General features: G+C 39.3%; 1 protein-coding gene across 2 annotated transcripts in view; it reads right to left on the bottom strand.

Moving 5' to 3' along the window:
- Positions 1–4,719: 4,719 nt before the first annotated feature.
- Positions 4,720–21,838, bottom strand: part of TAFA4 (TAFA chemokine like family member 4) — a 166,155-nt gene continuing 149,036 nt past the window's right edge. Inside the window, exons 5-6 of one of the 2 annotated variants that reach the window (XM_025456527.3) lie at positions 14,614–14,738; positions 4,720–6,113 (exon numbers count right to left, since the gene is read on the bottom strand). In XM_025456527.3, coding sequence (XP_025312312.1) covers positions 6,102–6,113; positions 14,614–14,738 — 137 coding nt within the window. In that variant the 3' untranslated portion in view covers positions 4,720–6,101. The remainder of the gene's footprint in view (positions 6,114–14,613; positions 14,739–21,838) is intronic. The other variant, XM_025456526.3, reaches the window with a different exon arrangement.

Genomic DNA, 21,838 nt, shown 5'->3' with positions numbered 1-21,838 from the left:
TTTATTTCTTCATGATTCAGTCTTGAAAGGTTGTGTGTTTCAAGGAATTTATTTCTTCTAGGTCTTCCAATTTATTGGCAAATAATTGTAGTAATCTCTTAACATCCTTTGGATCTGTGGTGTTAGTTGTAACTTCTCTTTAATTTTGGATTTATTTTGGCCCTCAATCTTTTTTTTCTTGATTAGTCTGGCTATTGGTTTATTGATTCTGTTTATCTTTTCAAAAGAACATGTTTGATCTGATTCTTTTTTTCTTTTTTTTTTTATCTCTTTTATTTTCATTTTGATAACTATTATTTCCTTATACTAACTTTGGTCTTTGTTTACTCTTTTTCTAGTTGTTTTAGGTATACAGTTTGTTTTTTTGAGATATTCCTTGTTTCTTGAGGTACTCCCATATGACTAAAATTTCCCTTTTAGAATTGCTTTTGCTGTATCCTTTGGAGTTGGGAAAGCTGTATTTCCATTTTCATTGGTGTTAAGGTATTTTTTAAAAATTTCGTCTGATTTCTTCATTGACCCATTGGTTGTTCAGTAATATGTTGCTTAGTGTCCGTGTGTTTGTAGGGTTTTCCCCCATTTTTTTTCTTGTAATTGATTTCTAGTTTCATATGATGGTGATCAGAAAAGATTATCTTAATCTTAAATTCATTGAGAGTTGTTTTTTGGTGTAACATGTGATCTGTCCTGGAGAATGTCCCATGTACACTTGAGTAGAATGTGTCTTCTGCTGTCTGGGGATGGAATGTTCTGTATTTATCTATTAAGTCTATCTGATCCAATGCATCATTGAAGGCCAATATTTCCTTCTTAATTCTGTCTAGATGATCTATCCATTGATGTAAGTGGGGTATTCAAGTCTCCTACTATTACTGTATTACTGTTTCTCCCTTTCTGTCGGTTAACATTTGCTTTTTATGTTTAGGTATTCCTATCATGGATGCATCAACTATACAAATGTTATCTCTCTTCTTGGATTGCCTCCTTTATCATTATGTAATGCCCTTCTTTGTCTTTTGTTAGTTTTTTCCTAAAGTCTCTTTTGTCTGATAGAAATACTGCTATATTGGCTTTCTTTCCATTTGCCTTTGCATGGAATCCCTTTTCCCATCTCTTCGAGACTGTGGATGTTTTTAGATCTGAAGGGAGTAGGAAGCATATATATATGCATATATACTATATATATTATAGTATTATATAATATTTAAATATTTCTAGTTGTTATATATTTATATTTGTTATATTTATATTATATATTTTTTATTAAATATTATATATACAACATTTTTATACATTTTGCCACTTCATACCTTCTAATTGGAGCATTTAGTCTATTTACATTTAAAGTAGTTATTAAAAGGTATATTCTTATTGCCATGTTGTTCATTGTTTTCTGATCGTTTTTGTAGTTCTTCTTTTCTTCATTCAGTTTCTTCTGTTGGGGTTTGATTTTTTTAAGATTTTATTATTTATTCATGAAAGACACACAGAAAGAGGCAGATACACAGGCAGAGGGAGAAGCAGCCTCCCTGCAGGGAGTCTGATGCAGGACTCAATCCCAGGAGCCCAGGATCACGACCTGAGTCAAAGGCAGACGCTCAACCACTGAGCCACCTAGATGCCCGTGTTAAGATCTTAATTTTTGCCATTTTATTATAACATGTATTGGTTTGGATCTCTTTGGATTCTCCTTGTGATTGTGTTTTCTGGACCCACATGTCTGTTTCCTTCCCCAGGTTAGCCCCTTTATCTCTTTCTACTTCTGCTGGGATCCATATGATGCAAATGTAAATATGCCCGATGTTGTCCTAGATAGTCTCTTAAACAATTCTCACTTTTTTATTATTTTTTCTTTTTTGGCTTCTGGCTGGGTTATTTCCACTATTCTCTCTACCAGATTACCAACCTGTTCCATGCCATCTAATCTGTGGTTGATTCCCTCTGGGGTGTTTTTCAGTTCAGTTATATTGTGACTTCTGTTTGGTACTTTCTTATATTTTCTAGCTCTTTGTTGAAGTTTTTACTTTATTATTCCAATCTTCTCTGGAGTAGTATGTTGTATGAGCATCTTTATGGCAATCAGTTTGAACTCCTTATCAGGTAAATTACTTATTAGTTTCATTAGGTATTTGGTGGTGGTGGGGTAGTATCTTGTTCTTTTGTTCATAACATATCCTTTGGTCTCATTATTTTTTCTTTTTCTTTCTTTTTTTTTTTTTTTTTTTTTTTACTTTCTTTGTTGGAACACCTACCTCTCTCAATCTTGAGTCACTTTGCATTGAAGCATCCTCTTTGTAGATTACATGTGCCTGGTGGCTTTGGCTGGCCAGCTGGAGCTGAAACAGGTGCAGCCTTGAGGGTTCTGAGGTGTACTGCACTAGGGTCACCCTAGCAAAATAGCTAGATCTGGAGTAGAAATTGACCACAAGGTCACAGGATGCTGTGAACCAGATCAGCTTTTGGTAGGACAGTTGGAACTGGAGTATTCATGGACTGAGTTTCTCAGAGCATATCTCCTACAAGGCTGCCCTGCAGGGATAGCTAGAACTGAAGTGAAAGTGTGCACTCTTTACTTGCCAACCTGGAAGGATGGCTGGAGTGGTGCGGGCCTAACAGGGTCCTGAGGTGCGATGTGCTAGGGCTGTCCTGGCAGGATGACTGGGTTGGGCATAGTCCAAGGGAGACCTGAGGTCACCTTGGTGGAATGGCTGGAGCTGATATAGGTTTAGGGCATGGTGCTTGCTGAGGTGGCCCTAGCAGGCTGGCTAGAGTGCCTGGACTCTGTTCCCATCTGCACTATTAAGGTAGAGGGTTAGATAAACAGTGGTACCTGATAGCACCTCAGACCCCAGAGAGAGTTCAAAGAGTTCCCACACTCTTTGGCAGATGCTCTACAGTTAGTAGATGGCTTTCCTTCACTTACATTGTAGTTGCTTTTTAAATGGCTCTTTGCTGTGCCGTAGAGCAGGCAAGTATTTATATAGGCCCCTCAGTGATATCCCTTCCTAGTTCAGATCATCACATCAGGGCTGGAGTTCGCATTGTTACCCTGTCTCCCTTTGTCCTTGTCCTTTTCTATCATCAGTTGTGACCAAACCATTCAATCAGCACTCCGTTCTTCTTCAGAAGGAATGACTCTATACTGATTTGTAGGTTCAGTGTGTCTCTGAGAAGAGGTGAGTTCTGGGACTTCTTAGGCTGAAGGGACTATCTCCTTTGCCCAATTTTAAAAAGTCAGCAGTCAGATTTTTCATCAGTATATTGGCACATTATAAGATTGTGGCAGAAAGTGCAAGTGCTGGACCCTGATAAAGTAGGTCAGATGCTAGCCAGATTCTAAGGCTAGCCTATCTCCCTGCCACCCGAAGACACAGGATTAGTATATGTTATCTGAAGAGCTCTCAAGGAAAAGTAATTCTACAGTTTATCTTTTCTTTTTTCATGATTCCTCATCATACAATTTCTAGTAGTAACTAACTGTGTAAGTTTGGGCAAGTTTAATTTTACTGTGTCCTAAATCCTATCGATCCTATAAAATGGGAATATTCATAAAAACCTGACAGGTTGAAAAGAAAAATGGATTTTTGTGTATAAGGGTAGATTATTTGGGGGTCTTGAGAAGGTTCATTACCTGTTTGCTGAATTTAGCATATGAATAGAGTTCCATATGTTTAAATCAACAAATCTGGATGTGAGATAAAGCTAAAAGATCTAGGAGGTTGCTGGGTTTCTTTGGAGAGGCCCAGGCTAAGTCCACAACCCTTGCTAGGCAGTATCAGGTTTCAAGATATAAGAATTGACAGTCTCTTGGTGTTGATCACAAGTGCCACAATTAGAGGGCTTAATGCTGACATGACTAATGTCCTCACAACTCTCTTGGTATCTTTGCTTTAAATTCTGGAATGCAGGGATCCCTGGGTGGCGCAGCGGTTTGGCGCCTGCCTTTGGCCCAGGGCGCGATCCTGGAGACCCGGGATCGAATCCCACGTCGGGCTCCCGGTGCATGGAGCCTGCTTCTCCCTCTGCCTGTGTCTCTGCCTCTCTCTCTCTCTCTCTCTGTGACTATCATAAATAAATAAATAAAATTTAAAAAAAAGAAGGATCATAGTTGCAAACATGAGAATAAGTTAATTAAAAAAAAAAAAATTCTGGAATGCATAGAAAGCTATCTTATCTACTTCCCTACAGGAAAGGTATAGGAATGATAACATTAAAATGCTTCTGCAAGCAAGCTCCATTTTAGGACTAACTTTTGAAGTTGATAAAAAGTATACTTTGAAGCAATAATGGATGAAATGGCAGTTGTGATACCCACTATTTTCCCTAATGGACCACTTATTCCCCCAAAAGTAGTTTATACCCTAGAAATGTACTTCAAGGTGAAGCAGTGTCATTTTAACTTGAGCTTATTTGGTGTACTAGATCAGATGTGTAGGCAAAAGACTGAGACACTCTTTCATGTACCATAAAATTGATTTTTTTAACTCTCTGACAATAGAGAGTCCTATAGTAAAGGTGGCATCATGCATGGCCCTAAATTAAATCCCCCTAGATTTTAAATTATCTTTAATGCTATATATTTAGGTCTTAAGTTTGCCATATAGTTCACATGCCCAAAATTAAATGTAATTTTTAAGTTATTTTACACATTTGCATTTAAAATTTCCAAGCCTGGGGTATTAACATGAAGTTTAAAAGCAATAAAATAATCACAAAAACTTATGTACCATCAGCAGAATGAATTTTTTACTTACTAATAGGACAGTAATAATTCTGGTAAGCATCCCATCAAATTCAAACAAAGCCAACAAATGGGTGTCACCTATTTCCATTCCTTTTGCAAAACTAAAATCAAGTAGATGTGATTGTTACTGCTATAAAGGTCATAGTAATATTTTCCCCCCTCCCAATAATTGTGAAAGGACAGGGATAATTAACAGTGCAGAAAAGATGTTTTTGGCATTTCTTAATATATAAAATCTATCCCATATTACAGTAGTATGTGTTTTAATGACATTATGCATTTAATATCTGGGTCAGTCACTTTTCATCTGTAATATATTTCTGCATGACAGCATCTGAGACTATATGGACACACATCTGCTGCAAAATCATTAAACCAAGAAAAAAAATGATTCAGATTTTACTTACATTTAAAGAAATGACTAACAAATGAGAAAAGAGCTAAGAATAAATCATTTACACCCTAAAAATACAACATTTCTAAGAGTTAACAAAATATTTTAATATAATTGACATAAACTGGGTCTCAGAAATTACCCTTGATCTAAACAGAGACTGTTTTATATTTTAAATGATTTACCTTTATAACTACACCTAAGCCATAAAAATCCCAACAGGTTTTATTTCTTTTGTGAATATGTCATGATCAAGCTTTGGTTTATAAAATATTGGAGTTGAGATAGACTTCCTTAGCACTCCATAAAAAGGTGCAAAGAAGTTAAAATGTTATTTTATTTCTGCTAACCTGACGATAGAACATTAATAGAACATTAAAATGCAAACATTTAAATCCTCTAAAGCAAAAAATACAAATACACACACAGTAACCCCAGTAAGTCTATTCATCAATATTTATAAAATAAATTTTCTTCACCAGTTAGAGTTCATTAATCTACATCTGCAAATAAGTTTTGCCAAAATGTTTTGGTGCTGAGACCCCCCCCCCTTCAAACCACTTCAATGCAAGGTCTAAAGGAAAAGCTCAAAAGAGGAACAGAATAAGGACCTTGTGAACCTGTCCACATTCCTTTGTGAAGGCAGAAAGACATGGAAGACCGGAGTGGAGATCCATTTTGAAGTCTCTGCTTTGTTCCTCCAGGGTTTCTTGGAGGTATGGTCCTTGGGATCCAGATCAGATGTGAACTGTTGGCAGCCCGTGGCTATAATTCAATGTAATAAAATCATGAAGCGGAGAGGGCTGAGACAGTTAAGTAAATGACACTCCTTAACTCACACATAGGCAAATGTGATGTTGCTGAAATCCAAGACGATTTCCCACAAACCAGCCAGGACAGTAATCCAAAATAAGAGACCTCTGCATCCTGGCGCTCCTCCAGGATCAAGCACAACTCTTTTTGCTACCGTGTTACCTAAAACAAATTAAATAAGTGACCGGTCAGTATCTCATCACCACCAAAGACATTTCTTTCTGCTACTGGATTCAGAAGTCCCTGCCTGTGTCATTTGTGCAACATTTAGCAGTTTGTAACCAACCTCACCTAATCACTGTTCAAATCAAATCCTTCTTCACAGTTCTTGCTTCCAGGTTGCAAAGAAAACATGCACAAAGGCTTCCACAACAGGGTATTATGTACCTCAACTTGGTATTTTGTAGAGTTATAAAGAGCCCATCGGATTAGGTATATTTGTTGCCCATAGTTAATGCATGCATGCTGAGCATGCTTTCTGGAAGGCATTAAATTTTTTTCAAAAGAATGCTAATTTAGATGAGTGTATGTCAAGAGAGAAAATGTAGAAAATGTTAGCTTTGTTACTTTTTAATGCAGTTGACTTTTATTTTATTTTAGGGTGTCTGGTGGCTTGGTTGGTTGAGCGTCTGACTCTTGATTTCAGCTCAGGTTGTGATCCCAGGGTCAATAGATTGAGCCCCATGTCAGGCTCTTCACTCACCGAAATCTGCTTGAGATTCTCTTTCCTGCTCCCTATGCCCCTACCCCAACTCACTTGCATGCAAATGCATGCTCTCTCTCTCTCTCAAATAAATAAATCTTTTTGAAAATTTCAAAAATCAAAAATAGGTTCTTTTAGAAAACTGCCATAATTACTAAAAACAGATATTAAGAAGTTTACTGTTGTTTTCTCTATTTTATATACTTAAAATAAAGTAGCAGTTTCTTTAGTTTTATTTGGTCATGTAGGGTGTAAGGTATTTTATAGGTTAGATAATCTGTATACACTCTAGAGGGGGAAAAAAATCCAAAGCTTAAGACTTTAACATATCTACAACATAAAAATACTTGATGACATAGTCATCACTGCTGGCCTTAAGACCCAATCAAGTATTTATTCAAACCTCAGATTTGCTATTAATTGACATATAGACTTTTTTTTAAAGATCTTTTTTTTATTTATTCATTCATGAAAGACACAGATTGAGAGAGACAGACAGACAGACAGACACAGAGACAGAAACACAGGCAGAGGGAGAAGCAGGCTCCATGCTGGGAGCCTGATGCAGGACTTGATCCCGGGACTCCAGGATCACGCCCTGAGCTGAAGGCAGGCACTAAACTGCTGAGCCACCCAGGGATCCCCGACATATAGCCTTTATTTTATATATTCTACAATATAGTTGGTTGCTCTTCTGTTTGTACTGGGAATGCTATAGCAAACACAACAAAAACCCTGTTCTCATGAGGTTTATAGAACAAGTAAACTAGCCCTATTCTAGGTCAAGGACCAGATATGTTCAGCTTTGCAGGCCATACAGTCACTGCCACACTACTTAACTCAACCTTTTTAACATAAGAGGGGCATAAATAATACAGCATGTAAACTAATGGGCATTGTTTCATTCCAATAAAACTCTGGTGTAGATACTGAAATTGGGGTTTCGTGTAATTTTCATGTTATGAAACTTTTTTTTTCTTTTTGAATGTTTAAAATGGATAGCCCATTTTTAGCTCACAGATCACAAAATACAGGCCAAGGGTTGGATTTGGCTTGCAAGCCACAGCTTGGGGACTCCTATTGTAGAAGAAAGAGTTGGACCAACAGGAAAAGAAACATGCCAGAAGTGATAGGTGGTATGGAAAAAAATATATGAGGGCCAGAAGGATAGAACTCAACTGATTTCTAGAGGATCATCAGATGAGGAGATGCTTAAAGGATGCAAGGGAACCCTGACTACTTGGAAGAACAACTTTGGCCTTTTCCCACCTGAAACACAAAGATGAGACCAGGGATGCATTCCAGACTGTCAACCTAACAGGATTATTTTGGTAGAAGTGATAAAGGTGTTGTCAAAAGGACTTGTGAGAAACAGGACAAAGGACATGAGAGGATGAGGATTCAAACTCTTGATCTTAAATACCCAGATGATAGAGTTGGTAATTTTCTAAGCTGGGGAGGACTATCACTGCCTCAGCTTCTTCAGCCGCTAAGTATTAAATTAACACCTGCCCCCCTCAGTTGGGTAAGGAGTACGTGACATGTGATGGCATGGTCCAGGGCTTGCCATGTGGTTAACACTCAGGAGAGGGTGGCTCTTTTCCCACTCGCTCTTTCTGGGTCTATCATGCATCCACAGTGTTCAGAGCCAAGTACCAACCTGTAAAAAGGATGTCATTGTCAATAGCATTTTATTTAAGGCAGCTTACTTCGCATGCCCAGCTCATTTTGGACTTAATCTATATTAAAGTTGAATAATAAGATTCTTTAGGATTTGTTTTACTGCCAAGTTTTCATTTTGCTAATTGTATATGGAAGGGTCAATGTCACTTTGGAATTTGGTGGACACAGGTTGCTAACCTGCCAATACTAGCTCCACTCTCACATGACAGGGTACTCTGAGTATTTCAAGCTCTGGCTCTAGGGATTAGGAAAGACAAGACTTCTGGGTAAAGGATACATCTCAGGTGGACCTTAAAAGATAACTAGAATTTTTAAAAAGGGAACAGATGAAGAAGGCAGCAGTAGGATATGGAAATACATGGTCTACTGGGTGAGTCACACTGATGGCTCATCTCCAGGTGCTTATACTCTGTTACCCTTGAGAATCGACTGGTGGTCTCTCACCAAGGAGAAACCTGGACAGGGAAATTACCCTGGAAACACAGAGAACAGTATAAATACAAGAACAGAGCAGATGCAGAACCTGGTTAAACAAGAATCAACATAAGAACAACTTTTTGAGAATGGTTTGCTAAGCCCCACCCCAGTCTTACTATACCAGAATATCCTAGGGGTAGTGCTCAAAACAGTGGGTACCAGTTCCCATGATAAGTTTCCTGTGGCCACTGTTACCATTACTAGTAATATTGGGGCAAAAGAGAATGAGGATGATCCATAGGGGTAGCCTAAGAAACAGAGGGAAAGTTACCAGTTAGGGGGTATTCTTACCAGTTAGGGGGTGATCTAAGGCAGATACCATAAGGACTGGGTCATCTTAGATCTTGAAGGTGAGGTGTGTTGCAAGAAAACCTGTTGTTTAACTCCTATCTCTATTTTCTAATATGAAATATTGGGAACATGTAGATATTAAATGGAAACTTTGAGGAACCACATGAAAAGAATCAAGTAGAATTCTTACAAAAAGTTATTTAAATAAAAATTCTCTAAAGCAGATTTTTTCAGCTTCAACATTATTTACATTTGGATCCAGACAATTCTTTGCTAAGAGGGGGCCCTCCTGTGCATTTTAAGATTTTTAGCAGCGTGTCTGGCCTCTACCCCAAGATGCTTGTATAACTCCCCACCGTCCCCACCCTGTGGCAACTAAAAATGTCCCCTTGATGGGAACATTACCCACTGAGAACTATTGCTCTAAAGACCTAGCTCTTCACCCTTAGATGTTGGAAAAATAACTTCTTGAAATTCAATATGATTTACTTCCACTTCTGAAAAAAAAAAAAAAGCAGCCCCAGCCAATGGTTCACTTTGGTCCTAAACAACACTGTACAGTTGTGAGGAGCTTTAATATGAACTACTCAAATGTAAAGGAAAACTGAGCCAGGATGACAGAGAGTTCTAATTCTCCATGACAACTAGTAGCTGAATACTCTCTGGGGACACTAAAAACTGTAGAGGCAGACTAAACTTATGGCCACCTTTTCAAAACTGGAAAAGACAGGAGGACTGGCTAGGAAACGGTCTCCCCTCATTGTCATATCTTCATCTAAGTCTGTTAATATCTCGACTGCTCACTCTTTTCATATTTGCATTTAAATGGAAAATAAAATTCTGACATAGGTGGCTTACTGCAGGATTATCTTCTTTTTTTCAGCTTTTCCATGTTTTCATGTTGCTGGCAATGAACTGTTTAAGGAAAATGAAAATTCTTTTGTAATATAGTTAATAACCCATCTAGGGCTGCAATGGTTTTACCTCTGTAGGACCTCTGTTGCATTTGTGGTATAAGGTTGGTGTCTATTTTAAGAAAAAGACACAGCTTCTTAGGGTTCTAAGCTCTTCCCAGAAGCCAGTCACACCTCCACAAATGAATTTATTCTATGTTCATAAGATCTATAAAAGACATAAAATGTTTTATGCAGTTCAAGTCACAATGACTTGGATTAATAAAGGAAGCAGTTTTACTACTTCGAGATTATTCTCAAGTGGCCTATCACTAAAAAAAAAAAAAAAAAAAAAAAAAAGGAAAAAGAAAAAGAAAAAAAAGCAGCTAAGTATCATTATGGCTTAGGGAACTGTATTGTGGTTCTACAACTTTTAGAAGTGCCAAATGAAATGTCACTACCGTTGAGGATTTAGCTAGAGCAAACTTATATTCCCAGCACACAGAGCCGAAATGCCCCTAAAGGTTTGCTTCCTGCAAATGCTCTTCGTTACTGCACATAAATAGAGAGGGAGCTGCTCCAGCAAGAGACTACTTAGACACATTCTTTTCCGGAACACAGTTGGCTTGTGTTCATGGTCTTGTTTTATATTTATATCTAACAATCAATACAAGTATAATCTTCCAAATGTTATTTCTTAGTCTACAAGAAATTGGATAAAAGGAAATTTTTATCATTGATGGATGTAGGACCCCAGTTCATTGGCAGCTCCAAGATTTTTATTCAGGAAGGAGATAGGGGGATAAAAGGCTGAAAGGGGCCAATAGGGAAAGGAGAGTAGAATTACTTTAAAGCAGAGTTTGCTTAGCAAGCACACTTGGGTTTACACAGATTGGAAGTTAATTTGGAGTAGCTTAGAAGCAGAGCTGATAGAAATGATGGTAGTGTTAACCTCCTTCCTCCATGAACAAAGGAGGAACTCCACAAGCTTCCAGTGCTCTGGGTATAAAAGCATACAGTAGGCACACCTTAGAGATTCTGGAGGTTTGGGTCCAGACCTCCCTGGTAAAGCAAGTAATGCCATAAAGCAAATATCACAATAAAATGAATATCACAATAAAGCATGCCAAATTAATTCTTCGTTTCCCAGTACATATAATAGTAATGTTTACACTGTACTGTAGTCTGTTAAATGTTCAATAGCATTTTGTCTAGAAAACAAAACAAAAAAACCAATGTATGTGTCCTTATTTAAAAATACTTTATCTTAAAAAATACCTTGTTTAAAAAAAAAAGCTAACCATCACCTGAGCTTCCAGCCCGTCATCATCTTTTTCCTGGTAGAGGGTCTTGCCTCGATGTTGACAGCTGCTGACTGATCAGGATGGCAGTTGCTGCAGGCTGGGGTGGCTGTGGCAATTTCTTTTAACAAGACCATCTAGCCTGCCAAACTGACTGACTCTTGCTTTCATGAACAATTTCTCTCTAGCATGCCACGCTGTTGATAGCATTTTACTCACAGAACTTCTTTCAAAGTGGGAGGCAATCCTCTCCAATCCTGCTGCTGCTTATCAACCAGGTTGATGGAATATTCTAAATCATTGGTTGTCATGTCAATGATCTTCATAGCATCTGCAACCTAGAGTAAATGCCATCTCAAGAAACCACTTTCTCTGCTCATGCATGAGAAGCACCTCCTCCTCTATTATGGTTTCGCATGTGAGTGTAGACATTCAGTGCCATATTCAGGTTCCGCTTCTAATTCTAGTTCTGTTATTTCCACCACATCTCCAGTTACTTCCTTCACTAAAGCCTTGAACCCCTCAGAGTTATCCTTAAGTATTGAAAACAACTTCTTCCAAACTCCTATTAGCTTTGACCTCTTCCCATTGTTCTTAATGGCATCTAGAATGCCCAGATCCATCACAGGGATCATTATCTCCATGACAGCTACTATAGCCTTACAAAATGCACTATTTAAATAATAAGAATTGAAAGTCAAAATGACATCCATTCTGCAGCCCATGGATCAAGGAATCATGTTAGCAGGCATAAAGACGTTAATCAACACTTGTCTCCATCAGAGCCCTTGGGTGACTAGGTGCATTGTCACTGGGTGGTGATATTTTGAAAGGACTCCCTTTACAAGCAGTAAGTCTCAACAGCAGGTCTTAAATATTCAGTAAACCAAGTTGTAATCAGATATATTGTCATCTAGGCTTTGTTTGTTGCATTTCTAGAGACAGAGTAGGTTTAGTCTAATTCTTAAGGACTCTAGGATTTCCGAATGAGCACTGTCTGCAGCCTAAGACCAACAGGTGCATGAGCCCCTACAAGAGTCAGCCTTTGAAGCTTTGATGCCAGGCACTGACTTCTCTCTACCTATGAAAGTCACGGAGGATGTCTTCTTCCAATAGAAGGCTGTTTTGTCTAAAATGAAAATCTGCTGTTTGGAGTAACCAACTTCTTTATCTTAGCTAGAACTTCTAGATAACCTGCTGCGGTTTCCATATCTGCACTTGCACTTTATGGACATAGCTTCTCTGTTAACCCCCATGAACCAACATCTGCTAGATTCAAACTTTTCTTTTGAGAAAAGAATTAGGGCCATGCGCAGGATCAGGTTCTAGTTTAAGGGAATGTTATGGCTGGACTGATCTTTTATCCAGATCACTAAAACTTTCTCCCTATGGGCTTTAATGCTGTCTCCCTTTCTTATCATTTGTGTGCTCACAGGAGTACTTTTTAAAATTTCCTTCATGGGCTCTTCCTTTGTATTCACAGCTTGGTTAATCGTTTGGTGCAAGAGGCCAGGATTTGGTCTACCTTGACTTTTGACAAGGCATCCTGACTAAGCTTAATCATTTCTAGCTTTTGACTTAAAGTGAGAAACGTGATTCTTCCTTTCCCTGGAACACTTAGAGGGCCAAGTAGGTTTATTAACTGGCCTAATTTCAATATTGTTGTTGTCTTGGGGAATAAGGAGGCCTAAGGAGAGGAAGAGAGGCAGGGGAACAGAACACATACATTTGCAGACTTTGCTCTCTTACAGGGCTGGCACACTAAAATTATAACAGTACCCCAAACATCACTGATAACCATTAACAAATAATTTAAAAGGTTTTAAATATTCCAAGAATTACCAAAATGTGACACAGAGACACTAAGTAAGCCAATGCAAATGATGCCAATAGACTTGATTGACTCAGGTTGCCACAAACCTTCAGGTTATTAAAAAAAAAAAAATAGCCTGTACAAAGCACAATAAAATGAGATATTCTTCATCAGGTCATTAATCCTAGTCATCTTTATATTACTTACAAAAAGTTTACAACTAATGTGAAATAGTTTTGAGTTTGAAATTATGATTTCTAACTAGCTAAGGAATTAGCTGACTTACTCTACTACTGACAAATTTGAGGTCAGCTCAAATTTACATCTGCAGTTTTTTATAAAATGTTCTCATTTGTTCTAAATGTAATGTTTTATTATATTATAATGACCTTGTTTATTACTTTCCATTTGAAAGTTACTGAGTCTATCAAAGTCACTGCAAACATGGTCCCTGACTTCACAGGCCTCTTCCCAGGGAGAAAGCTCTAGGATACGAAGCACCTCAGGACACCCTTCTGTGTCAAGCAGAAGCAGAGTAAATGCTCAGAGATACAGGAGACCTGAATCCACTCGGTGAAGGACTCCAAAGACAAAATGGCTCCAGAGGAAAGAAAGGAGGGAGGCCCATTCCATGAAGAACACCTTTCTTGGCAACCACTAAGGCACATGGGAAGAGGTACCAAGAGAAGGCTGAAACAGGGGGAAAAAAAAAGAATGAAGGGAGGTGACTTGCCTGGTTATTTATAAAGAGCCAGATAGGCAAAGCTAGTGGAGCAAGATGAACTTGGTTAGAAGATCTCCATTTCACAAAAGTGATTGTGGTCAGCGTGTGGAGAATGGCCTGAAGAGGGCCATGGTGAATGTGAGGCAGCCACTTAGTCCTCCAGGGGAGCCCCAGTGGGGATGGGACCCCTGGCATCAGGATGCTGACACATGGCTCAAGGAGGGAGTTGGGAAGGACAATCCCAAAACGCAGTAATAGACTGGACGTGGGGAGGTAAGGAAGAGAGATTTCTGGCTCAAGAACCGGAAGGACAGAGGTGTCCTTCTGAGCCCGGGAGACCTGGACAGAAGATCTCTGGGGGAGGCAACTCCTGACTTTGGACGACTCTGAATTTGGGACCCCAACTACTAAAACTCCTCACAGGAAGGGAGCATTCTCCTTCAGCGAATCCTCTGCGTGTGGCATCTGTCGACACGCTGGCCTGTCGACGCTGAGCCCTTTATTTGAAATTGGGCTCGAAGGAGCTGCGATGCATTCGGTGCCTGCCTAAAACCACAAGTGCATCCCCCCAGACCACGCTGCTCTGCAAAATCGGACATAACGGGTGCCACTTAGGATATGGGCTGTTCAAAGGGCCAGAGTAATAGCGTGGCACTGCCCGAGCAAGTTTACAGACAGAAAATAACGTCGTGGTGCCGGGATACAATGAAGAGGGAAACCCGCTTAGGTAATCATCTGTGGAGGCTGTAAGAGAGAATTGTGTTTGTCTATACTTGCCTTTGTAGTTTTGACTTTATTGCCACTGCTACAGGACCAACCTGAGTAATCTGGCAGCACCTTGCAATCCTCTCCTTCCAAGCAAGGATTCATGTGACACCACCATTTCTGAATCACGATGGAAGCTGTAAAACAAAGGCCAAATAATGTCTGTGATACCATTTCTTCCTCCAACTAGGGACAACATAAAGCTCATATACGGATCCATATATTGACTTCAAAGATTGTTAATGAGAACTATTTCACTGTAAGTGAATTTAAAGAATGCCTTCAGCCATACACTCTAGAAAACAGTAAGACGCCAAGCTTTGCAGCATGCCTGGGTACGACTTTGGCACTGCTACTTTTTTTTTTTTTTCCAATGACCTTCAACTAGTTATTTAACTCCTCTTGGCCTCAGTTTCTTTATCTGCAAAATGAGGATAAAAACAGAACCTCACCACAATTGTCAAGAGGATAAAACTAATCCAAATTAAAATCTTGGCTAACCAGGGGCCAATCACTAGGTTGTCAGAAAATGTTAGCTATTGGTGTGGTCATCATTTTGTAGGCTCCAATGGTGGATGCTGGCACTGCAAAGTTGTTATGTTTGATGCTCTTTGTTGCCAAGGGCACAGACTAAAAGTAGTAAACATTTCCATCACAGAGGTGTTCATCTCTCCAACCCATTCCAACCAAGTGGTGAGTAAACCCTTGGACTCACCAACTGGAAGCCAAATGAGGTGGCAGAGCGTGGCACTCCCTCACAGGCTCACATTTTAGACTCGTGATCTCACCTGTGAATTCCCTTTCCTCCTTACCCCATCATCTCTGCTGCCACCGGCCTATAAGATGAGGAAACAGAAAATTCTCTGGGTTTGGAGGCAGATGAAGAGAAGTTAAGGGAACTATCAACTTGGCTGGGTATTCCTACAAAGGACAAAAGGGACTGTGATTCATTGTTTATGGTGAGCCCAGCCAGTGGACTGGTACAGGTCAGAGATCTGAGGCTGCAGGTAGGGTATATGGATTAAGGGGGAAGGGTCATTGGGCCCTGTTTTTCTGGTGAAACAGCAGCACTTTGGTATAAAAAAAAAAAATATGCCAATGGATTTGACTCAAAATACCCTTGCCTGGGAAGTCTGAAACTCAATTTCAAGCAACTCTTGCGAATTCCTAATAGCTGTTTTCTTGAGGGTCAGGCACCCTGCTAAATGTATTTCCTGCATTTTATAGAGAAGAAAAAACTGAGGCCCTTTGACAGAGGCATTATTTCTAATTCTAGAGCCCCTTCATCTGCCATTAAATTAATCTCTCTCCCTCACACCAGAGATCTGTAGTAGAAACAACCAGAGGTAGAGAGGCAGTGACAAAAGTAGGAAACATAGCAAGTTCACATTACAAACTCTTCTATCAGGCATATGCAATACCGCATGATTAGGTCACCGGACCATTTCACTCAGCGGAAGTGGCTAGACATTGTGTCTATTCCACATGAAGACCACCATTTCTGATTCTGGCCAAATACTGTGCTACTACCCAATTACAGTCCCATCAAAACCACTAATATATAAATGAAGAATTGTGATCTAGAAGAACCGTAAGCTATTTAAATCAGAAGGTGCCAACACTGAGCAAGGAATATAGCTAAAGGGGTTATTTATTTTGTCAGAGAGTGCCACTGAACTTTAGTGGATGGCTGGAGACAGTGCGGTGAAGTCTGAGAAAGCCATATTCTTTTCAGTCACAAATATTTTAAACAAATTCACCTTAAAACTGTATGGAGCTTTGTGATTTTTAAAGCCCTTTTACATACTGTTCCTCTTTCAATTATCCCAACCACCTTCAGAATCAGGAAGGGGTGGCAGATGGCCAGAAAGGAAAACAACTGTAAAAGAGAGTGAGTAAAATGAGGGAGGAGGTACTAGAATCTAGACTTCCTCCTCTGTCTCTACAAGTCTTTCTACTGTACCACAACTTATAATAATAGCTTAGATTAACATATGCTACTTAGAGTTTGACCAGATTCAAAGTTCTGACCAGTCATTCATTATCTTCTGAATACCTTAGGCTGATCCCAAGTAGATATAAAGACAAATAAGAGATGGTTCCCAGCCCTCGATTTAAAATTCCATCTGCAGGATTGCAAAAGTTATATAAATGTTGACAGAGCTTAGTTATATTTACACAGAGTTACAGCTGAATTTAAAATACTTTTTTTTTTTTTTTTTTTTATCTTTAAAATAGTTCTCTTAGGCAGATTCTCTGCCACTCAGCAGTGGGAACCTATGTACTCCTGACAGGGGCTGGGGCTACATGGAAGATTCTGCAGAAGCGCAGAGGACAAGTGATCTGTCGAAGTGTGAGTGCGTGGTGTGTTGGGACGGGGAGTGGCCTGCCTGGAAGCCGGAAGACCCATGTGGCTCAGTGAGGGGTCAGCAAAGCAGCACAAGACACCCTGCTGAGCAAGGTGATCTGAGAAGCAAGCTTCGGGGGCTCTCAAGGCCAACTCCAGATTAGACTTGATTCCCCAGGCAGCAGGGAGCCATGGAAAGCTTCTGCACAAGGGCGTACCATAAACCAGGGGAACCTGTGTGCCTAGGACAGCTGGTCTGGCAGGTGATAATAAACAGTTGGGGGCAGAAAAGCGTCTGAAAGAGACCCCTTGAAATATTAAGGTGAGAAATATGGGAATAGATTCCCTACAGAGGAAATAATCTGATTCATTCTATGTCAGCTTCTCAGTAGAGAAATGCAAGTCCTTACTGGCTTCATGGGGTCCCAAGATAATTCTGATGCCAAATATCGAAAAAGGAGCTTGAGGGGGAAAAAAAGATGGATTCAGGCATTTGTCACAGAAAACTATGCCAATTCTTAACTACAGAAAAATAAAATGTTTTCACAGTATTTTGTTTAAGGCTTTAAATTTATTTAAATAAAAGAAGAAAGCACGTATGATCAAGCTCTTGTGAAATTATCATTTTTCTTTCATTTAACTGGGAAATATGGAGTGATTCTTCTGAAGACAGATATTATAGGTTCCTTAAAAGTCACCTGCCCTGAAATGTAAAATATTTCTATTTGCCAAAAAAAATCATTTTTCATATCTAGTGAAGAATGACACTGGAAAGAAGGTCTCTCCAAGTGTTAGAAACTTACTTACTTAACAGCAAATGTTCTATCAGAAAAGAAAGTCTTAATGAGAGCCACCATAGTAGCCACAATAAAAGCTTCAAATTCCTTTATGCATTAAAGACTGACTAAGGACCTTGCAGCTAAGGTGAGAAGGTGAGAACCAATCGAGGGTTTCACCCACCAGTGCATAAGGTGATTAAATAGCCCCAGAGTTCAAGCTTCGAGTGCCTACTGAGCTAGGCTTTGAGCTGAGACAAAGGACCCAGAAGTAGGATTTTATAAAATAACTCTTGAGAACATCTGCCCACTTAACTGAGCCTTGTCTCCATAGGAAAATAAGTTTGTAGGAGGTATCTATTTTATCCTGTTACAAAATACCATAATATACATGAGATGAGAAAGTGTCTTGTCACTTCTATTTTTAAAATAAAAATTCTTTAGAAAGCCTCATGCCTTTCTGACTTGGGAAAATACAAAACATCCCTATCTTCAAGCTGCCAACCTGTAATGAATTTCTAGTTTTATGCAGAAAGGAAGGGAAAAAAAAAATAGTGAAGCTCTGGTTTTATGGTAGTGACTTGTGTTTTCTGTAATGTTGTTTTCTAGGTGAAAATGTAATGGGACCAATTAGCTATCTTGTTCCTGGTGCATTTTCTGTTCTCTCTGTTGTATAAAATAGATGGAGATTTTTTTTTCTATCCCTTGTCCCAATTAAATATTACTCCATGAAATAAAACACAATGTGTATTCATATAGCTATTTCTATAAACCCACTTTCGAGTAAGACTAACAAATAAACAGGCTCACTTCTTGGGAGCTGGTCTTTCATTTTTTGATTCAGTTTAGTTGCATTTACAGAGTTAAGGCTTTTCTAAAGAAAAGTGTATTTTTACACTGAAACTACAGACAGAAAGATGAAGAACACATCTTCCTAGAATATATACACTGTCTTAAAAATGGAAACAATCACAAAAAAATATGCTCTGAGATTTTAATATACTTTAGCTGTTTTGCTCTTAACGTTATTTCAAGATGCTCTTTGCAAATTAACAAATGGCTTAAAGTTAATAAACCTTTCTTTAATGTTAACTTTAAATATAGGCAGGGGAAAAGACCTGCTAATTTATATTTTGTGATTTCAAGAAAAGAAGCCATTCCACCCTGACCCAGGTAACATGGAAAAAAGCAGTCCCGAGAACATGATTTTTTGCTAAAGGATTCTTACTTGTTCACACACTTCACACATAACAAGATATTGTTATTTCCACAAAGTATACAGACTACTGAGTGAGCCTGTGGATAGATAGATCTAGGTTTGTCTTCTCCACAAAGTGTGAGCTCACAGAAATACAACCCTGCCAGGCCCTGATCTACCTGAAAGGCAGAGTTTCTTGACCTTAGCACATTAAAGGCTTGCTAATTCCTGATGGTAGGGGTATACACTGCACACTCTAACACAGTGACCAGCATTCCAGGCCTCTAGCCACTAAATGCCAGTAGCACCCTCTCCCCCAGTATAACAACCCGAAATGGCTCCAGACATCATCAAATGTCCCTCAGAGTAGCCAAAATCACCCCTGGGTAAGAAACATTGATCTATGGTCATGGAGATATACTCAGCTCAAAATGGGAGGCTGAGCTAGTTCAGCAGACCTCGTAATCCTTCCTACAGAGTAAACACAATGCCAGCTCTATTCCTTATATGCCCTCCTGGAGCCTGCACTGTGGGCAATCCTACAAGTCAAAAATTTGCATATTCTCTCTCTGAATCTCGTTTTCTCTGGCTCAGTCTCACTACTCTCGCTCCCACACACAAATCCTGGCTACTCCAGGGCTCACCCAGAAGCCAATGCTGACAACCTACCTGACCTGTCAAATTCAGAGATCACATTTTTCCTTTTCAGCAATTGTAGGGTATTTGATAAGACCTTTGCTCACTTAATACCCTTTCTTACTGGCATATTCTCTTTCATCCACTCTCCCAGAATGCAGGAATTACATCCTCAAGTTTGAGCTGATGGAAAATTTCCAACAGAAGGCTCTGGAGGAGTCTCCAGCCTCATCTTCGACCAGGAGGAGTCTCCAGCCTCATCTTCGACCACTTCAGATCCTGACCGAGACATTTCTAATTCCCACAGTTGCCCCCACTCATTCTCACACGCTTTACCCGACTCTACCACTTGGTTCCCTCCTGCCTGGTAAAACCAGACCCAATGGTTCTCATAGGATATCATCCCTGACCCCTTCTCTGCTCTCTCTTCCTGTACCTTCATTTCCTAGAGTTCTTTTTTGGAAAGTAGGACCTGAGGCTAATTAGCATCCTATTCCCCAGCATCTACGACATTCCAGGCACAATGCACTGAATTAAAACTCAATGAACCAACATATGCAAAAGGTGCCTGTCCTTTCATCTCCCCCAGTTCTTTGGTAAAGTACATCTTTCTGTCATTCACCCGACCGCCACAGGGAAAAGCTCAAAAAACCGCTTGCTCTTTTAAGTGGCACAGAGAACATACCCAATTATACAACTTTGTAAGGCTGCATCTTGAAGACAGACTCCCTACCTCATCACACAGCCTGTGAAACCACGTAAGTTGTCTGCAGTACGCACAGGAACCCTCAACCCTAACCAAGTGGCTTCCAACATCTCAGAAAACAAATTCAACCATCATCAAAAGAAAACAAATGGTTTCAAAAAGCAGCTGCCTCCCATTCCTCAGCCTTTATCAGCCTTTTTTAAACCCAATAGTTAGAAAGCAGTCACTCTAACGAAATAAATGAAGCCTTGTCGTATTACACATTTATCTCCTTTTATCATAAACCATTCAGCATTATCTCTGAAGAGTGGTATTTTGATAAATGTGTAGAATACAGTTCATGTCATTAAACAGCCTTGTATCTATACCAGTCGAAGATTCAAAAGGGAACATGGTTACCAGCTACACAGTTGTCTGTTTTAGGACCCTAGTAACCATGGCTTTAATCAAGTAATTCCCCGCCCCTCCTCCCAAATCTGAAATGTAGTATTGAAATGTGGCTGTACTCCACAAGAGGATTTTATAAGTTAATTATAACGAAAAACAAAACAAAAAAACAGCTGATTTTTCTCCCTTTTTAACTAATAAAAACTATGATTTTTATAGAAAAGTAATGAAAACACTAGATAAGCATCTCTGCTGTGGATTAGCAGAAATGCATAAGTATATGCCACTTTCTGTGCTAACATTAATTAGTGCCCTGCTCCAATGTCTTCTTGCCTTTGTTTTAATTTAAATGTAAATTTAAGTGAATTTTATATTTTAGATCCTCTCCACATTCTTATTGACAAATAAGATAACAGGAACATAGCAGGAGAGACTAGGTCTTTCCATAAGCCAACTAGCAGCATGATACTGCATAATTATTGTGGGATAAAGATTATTATGGGATAAAGCTAAAAAGCCCTAATGGAAACATTCAGATAAGGAATAGAAGATCAGGGGGATAGGAAAGCACACATCATAACTAGAGTCTAAACTACAACTTCCTAGACCTCCTCTGTGACTTCGGCCCAATAAACATTTATTGGACACCTACTGTTTGCCAGGCTAAGTGCAGGGGATACAATTATTAAGATACAATCACAATCTTATCCTTCAGAGTTTGGGTATTCTCTGGCTGCAAATGTAGTACTCATAAGTTACATATGTATAGGAAGCTGATCCTGCACTGTCCAACAGGGATGCTTAGTCACAGGTTCCCACTTCAATCTAAATGCATGCCAGTCACTCCTCCAATGCTCAATAGCCACGTGTTTAGTGGTTACCAATCATACTGGACATGTGTGCATCAACACATAGCTAAGAGATATACAGAAAGAATATGTACATCATCACGGAACCTTCCACTACACAGACTCGGCTCAGACACCAAATTATTGACCTCTATCACTTACTGATCCTGTAACACTGAGGAAATCATTTAGTTAGCCTATGAGTCTGTCTTGTCTCAGACATAACTGCAATGTCCTTCAGTAAAGGAATGGCTAAACAAATTATAGCCTATCCATACAATGGAATGGTGTGGAGCAATTAAAAATAAACAATAGGTCACTATGTACTGCACACGAAGA

This window comes from Canis lupus, chromosome 20 (assembly GCF_003254725.2).
Source record: "Canis lupus dingo isolate Sandy chromosome 20, ASM325472v2, whole genome shotgun sequence".
NCBI lineage: Eukaryota > Metazoa > Chordata > Mammalia > Carnivora > Canidae > Canis > Canis lupus.
The sequence above is the reverse complement of the archived record's forward strand: the minus strand, read 5'-3'. Positions and strand labels throughout refer to the sequence as shown.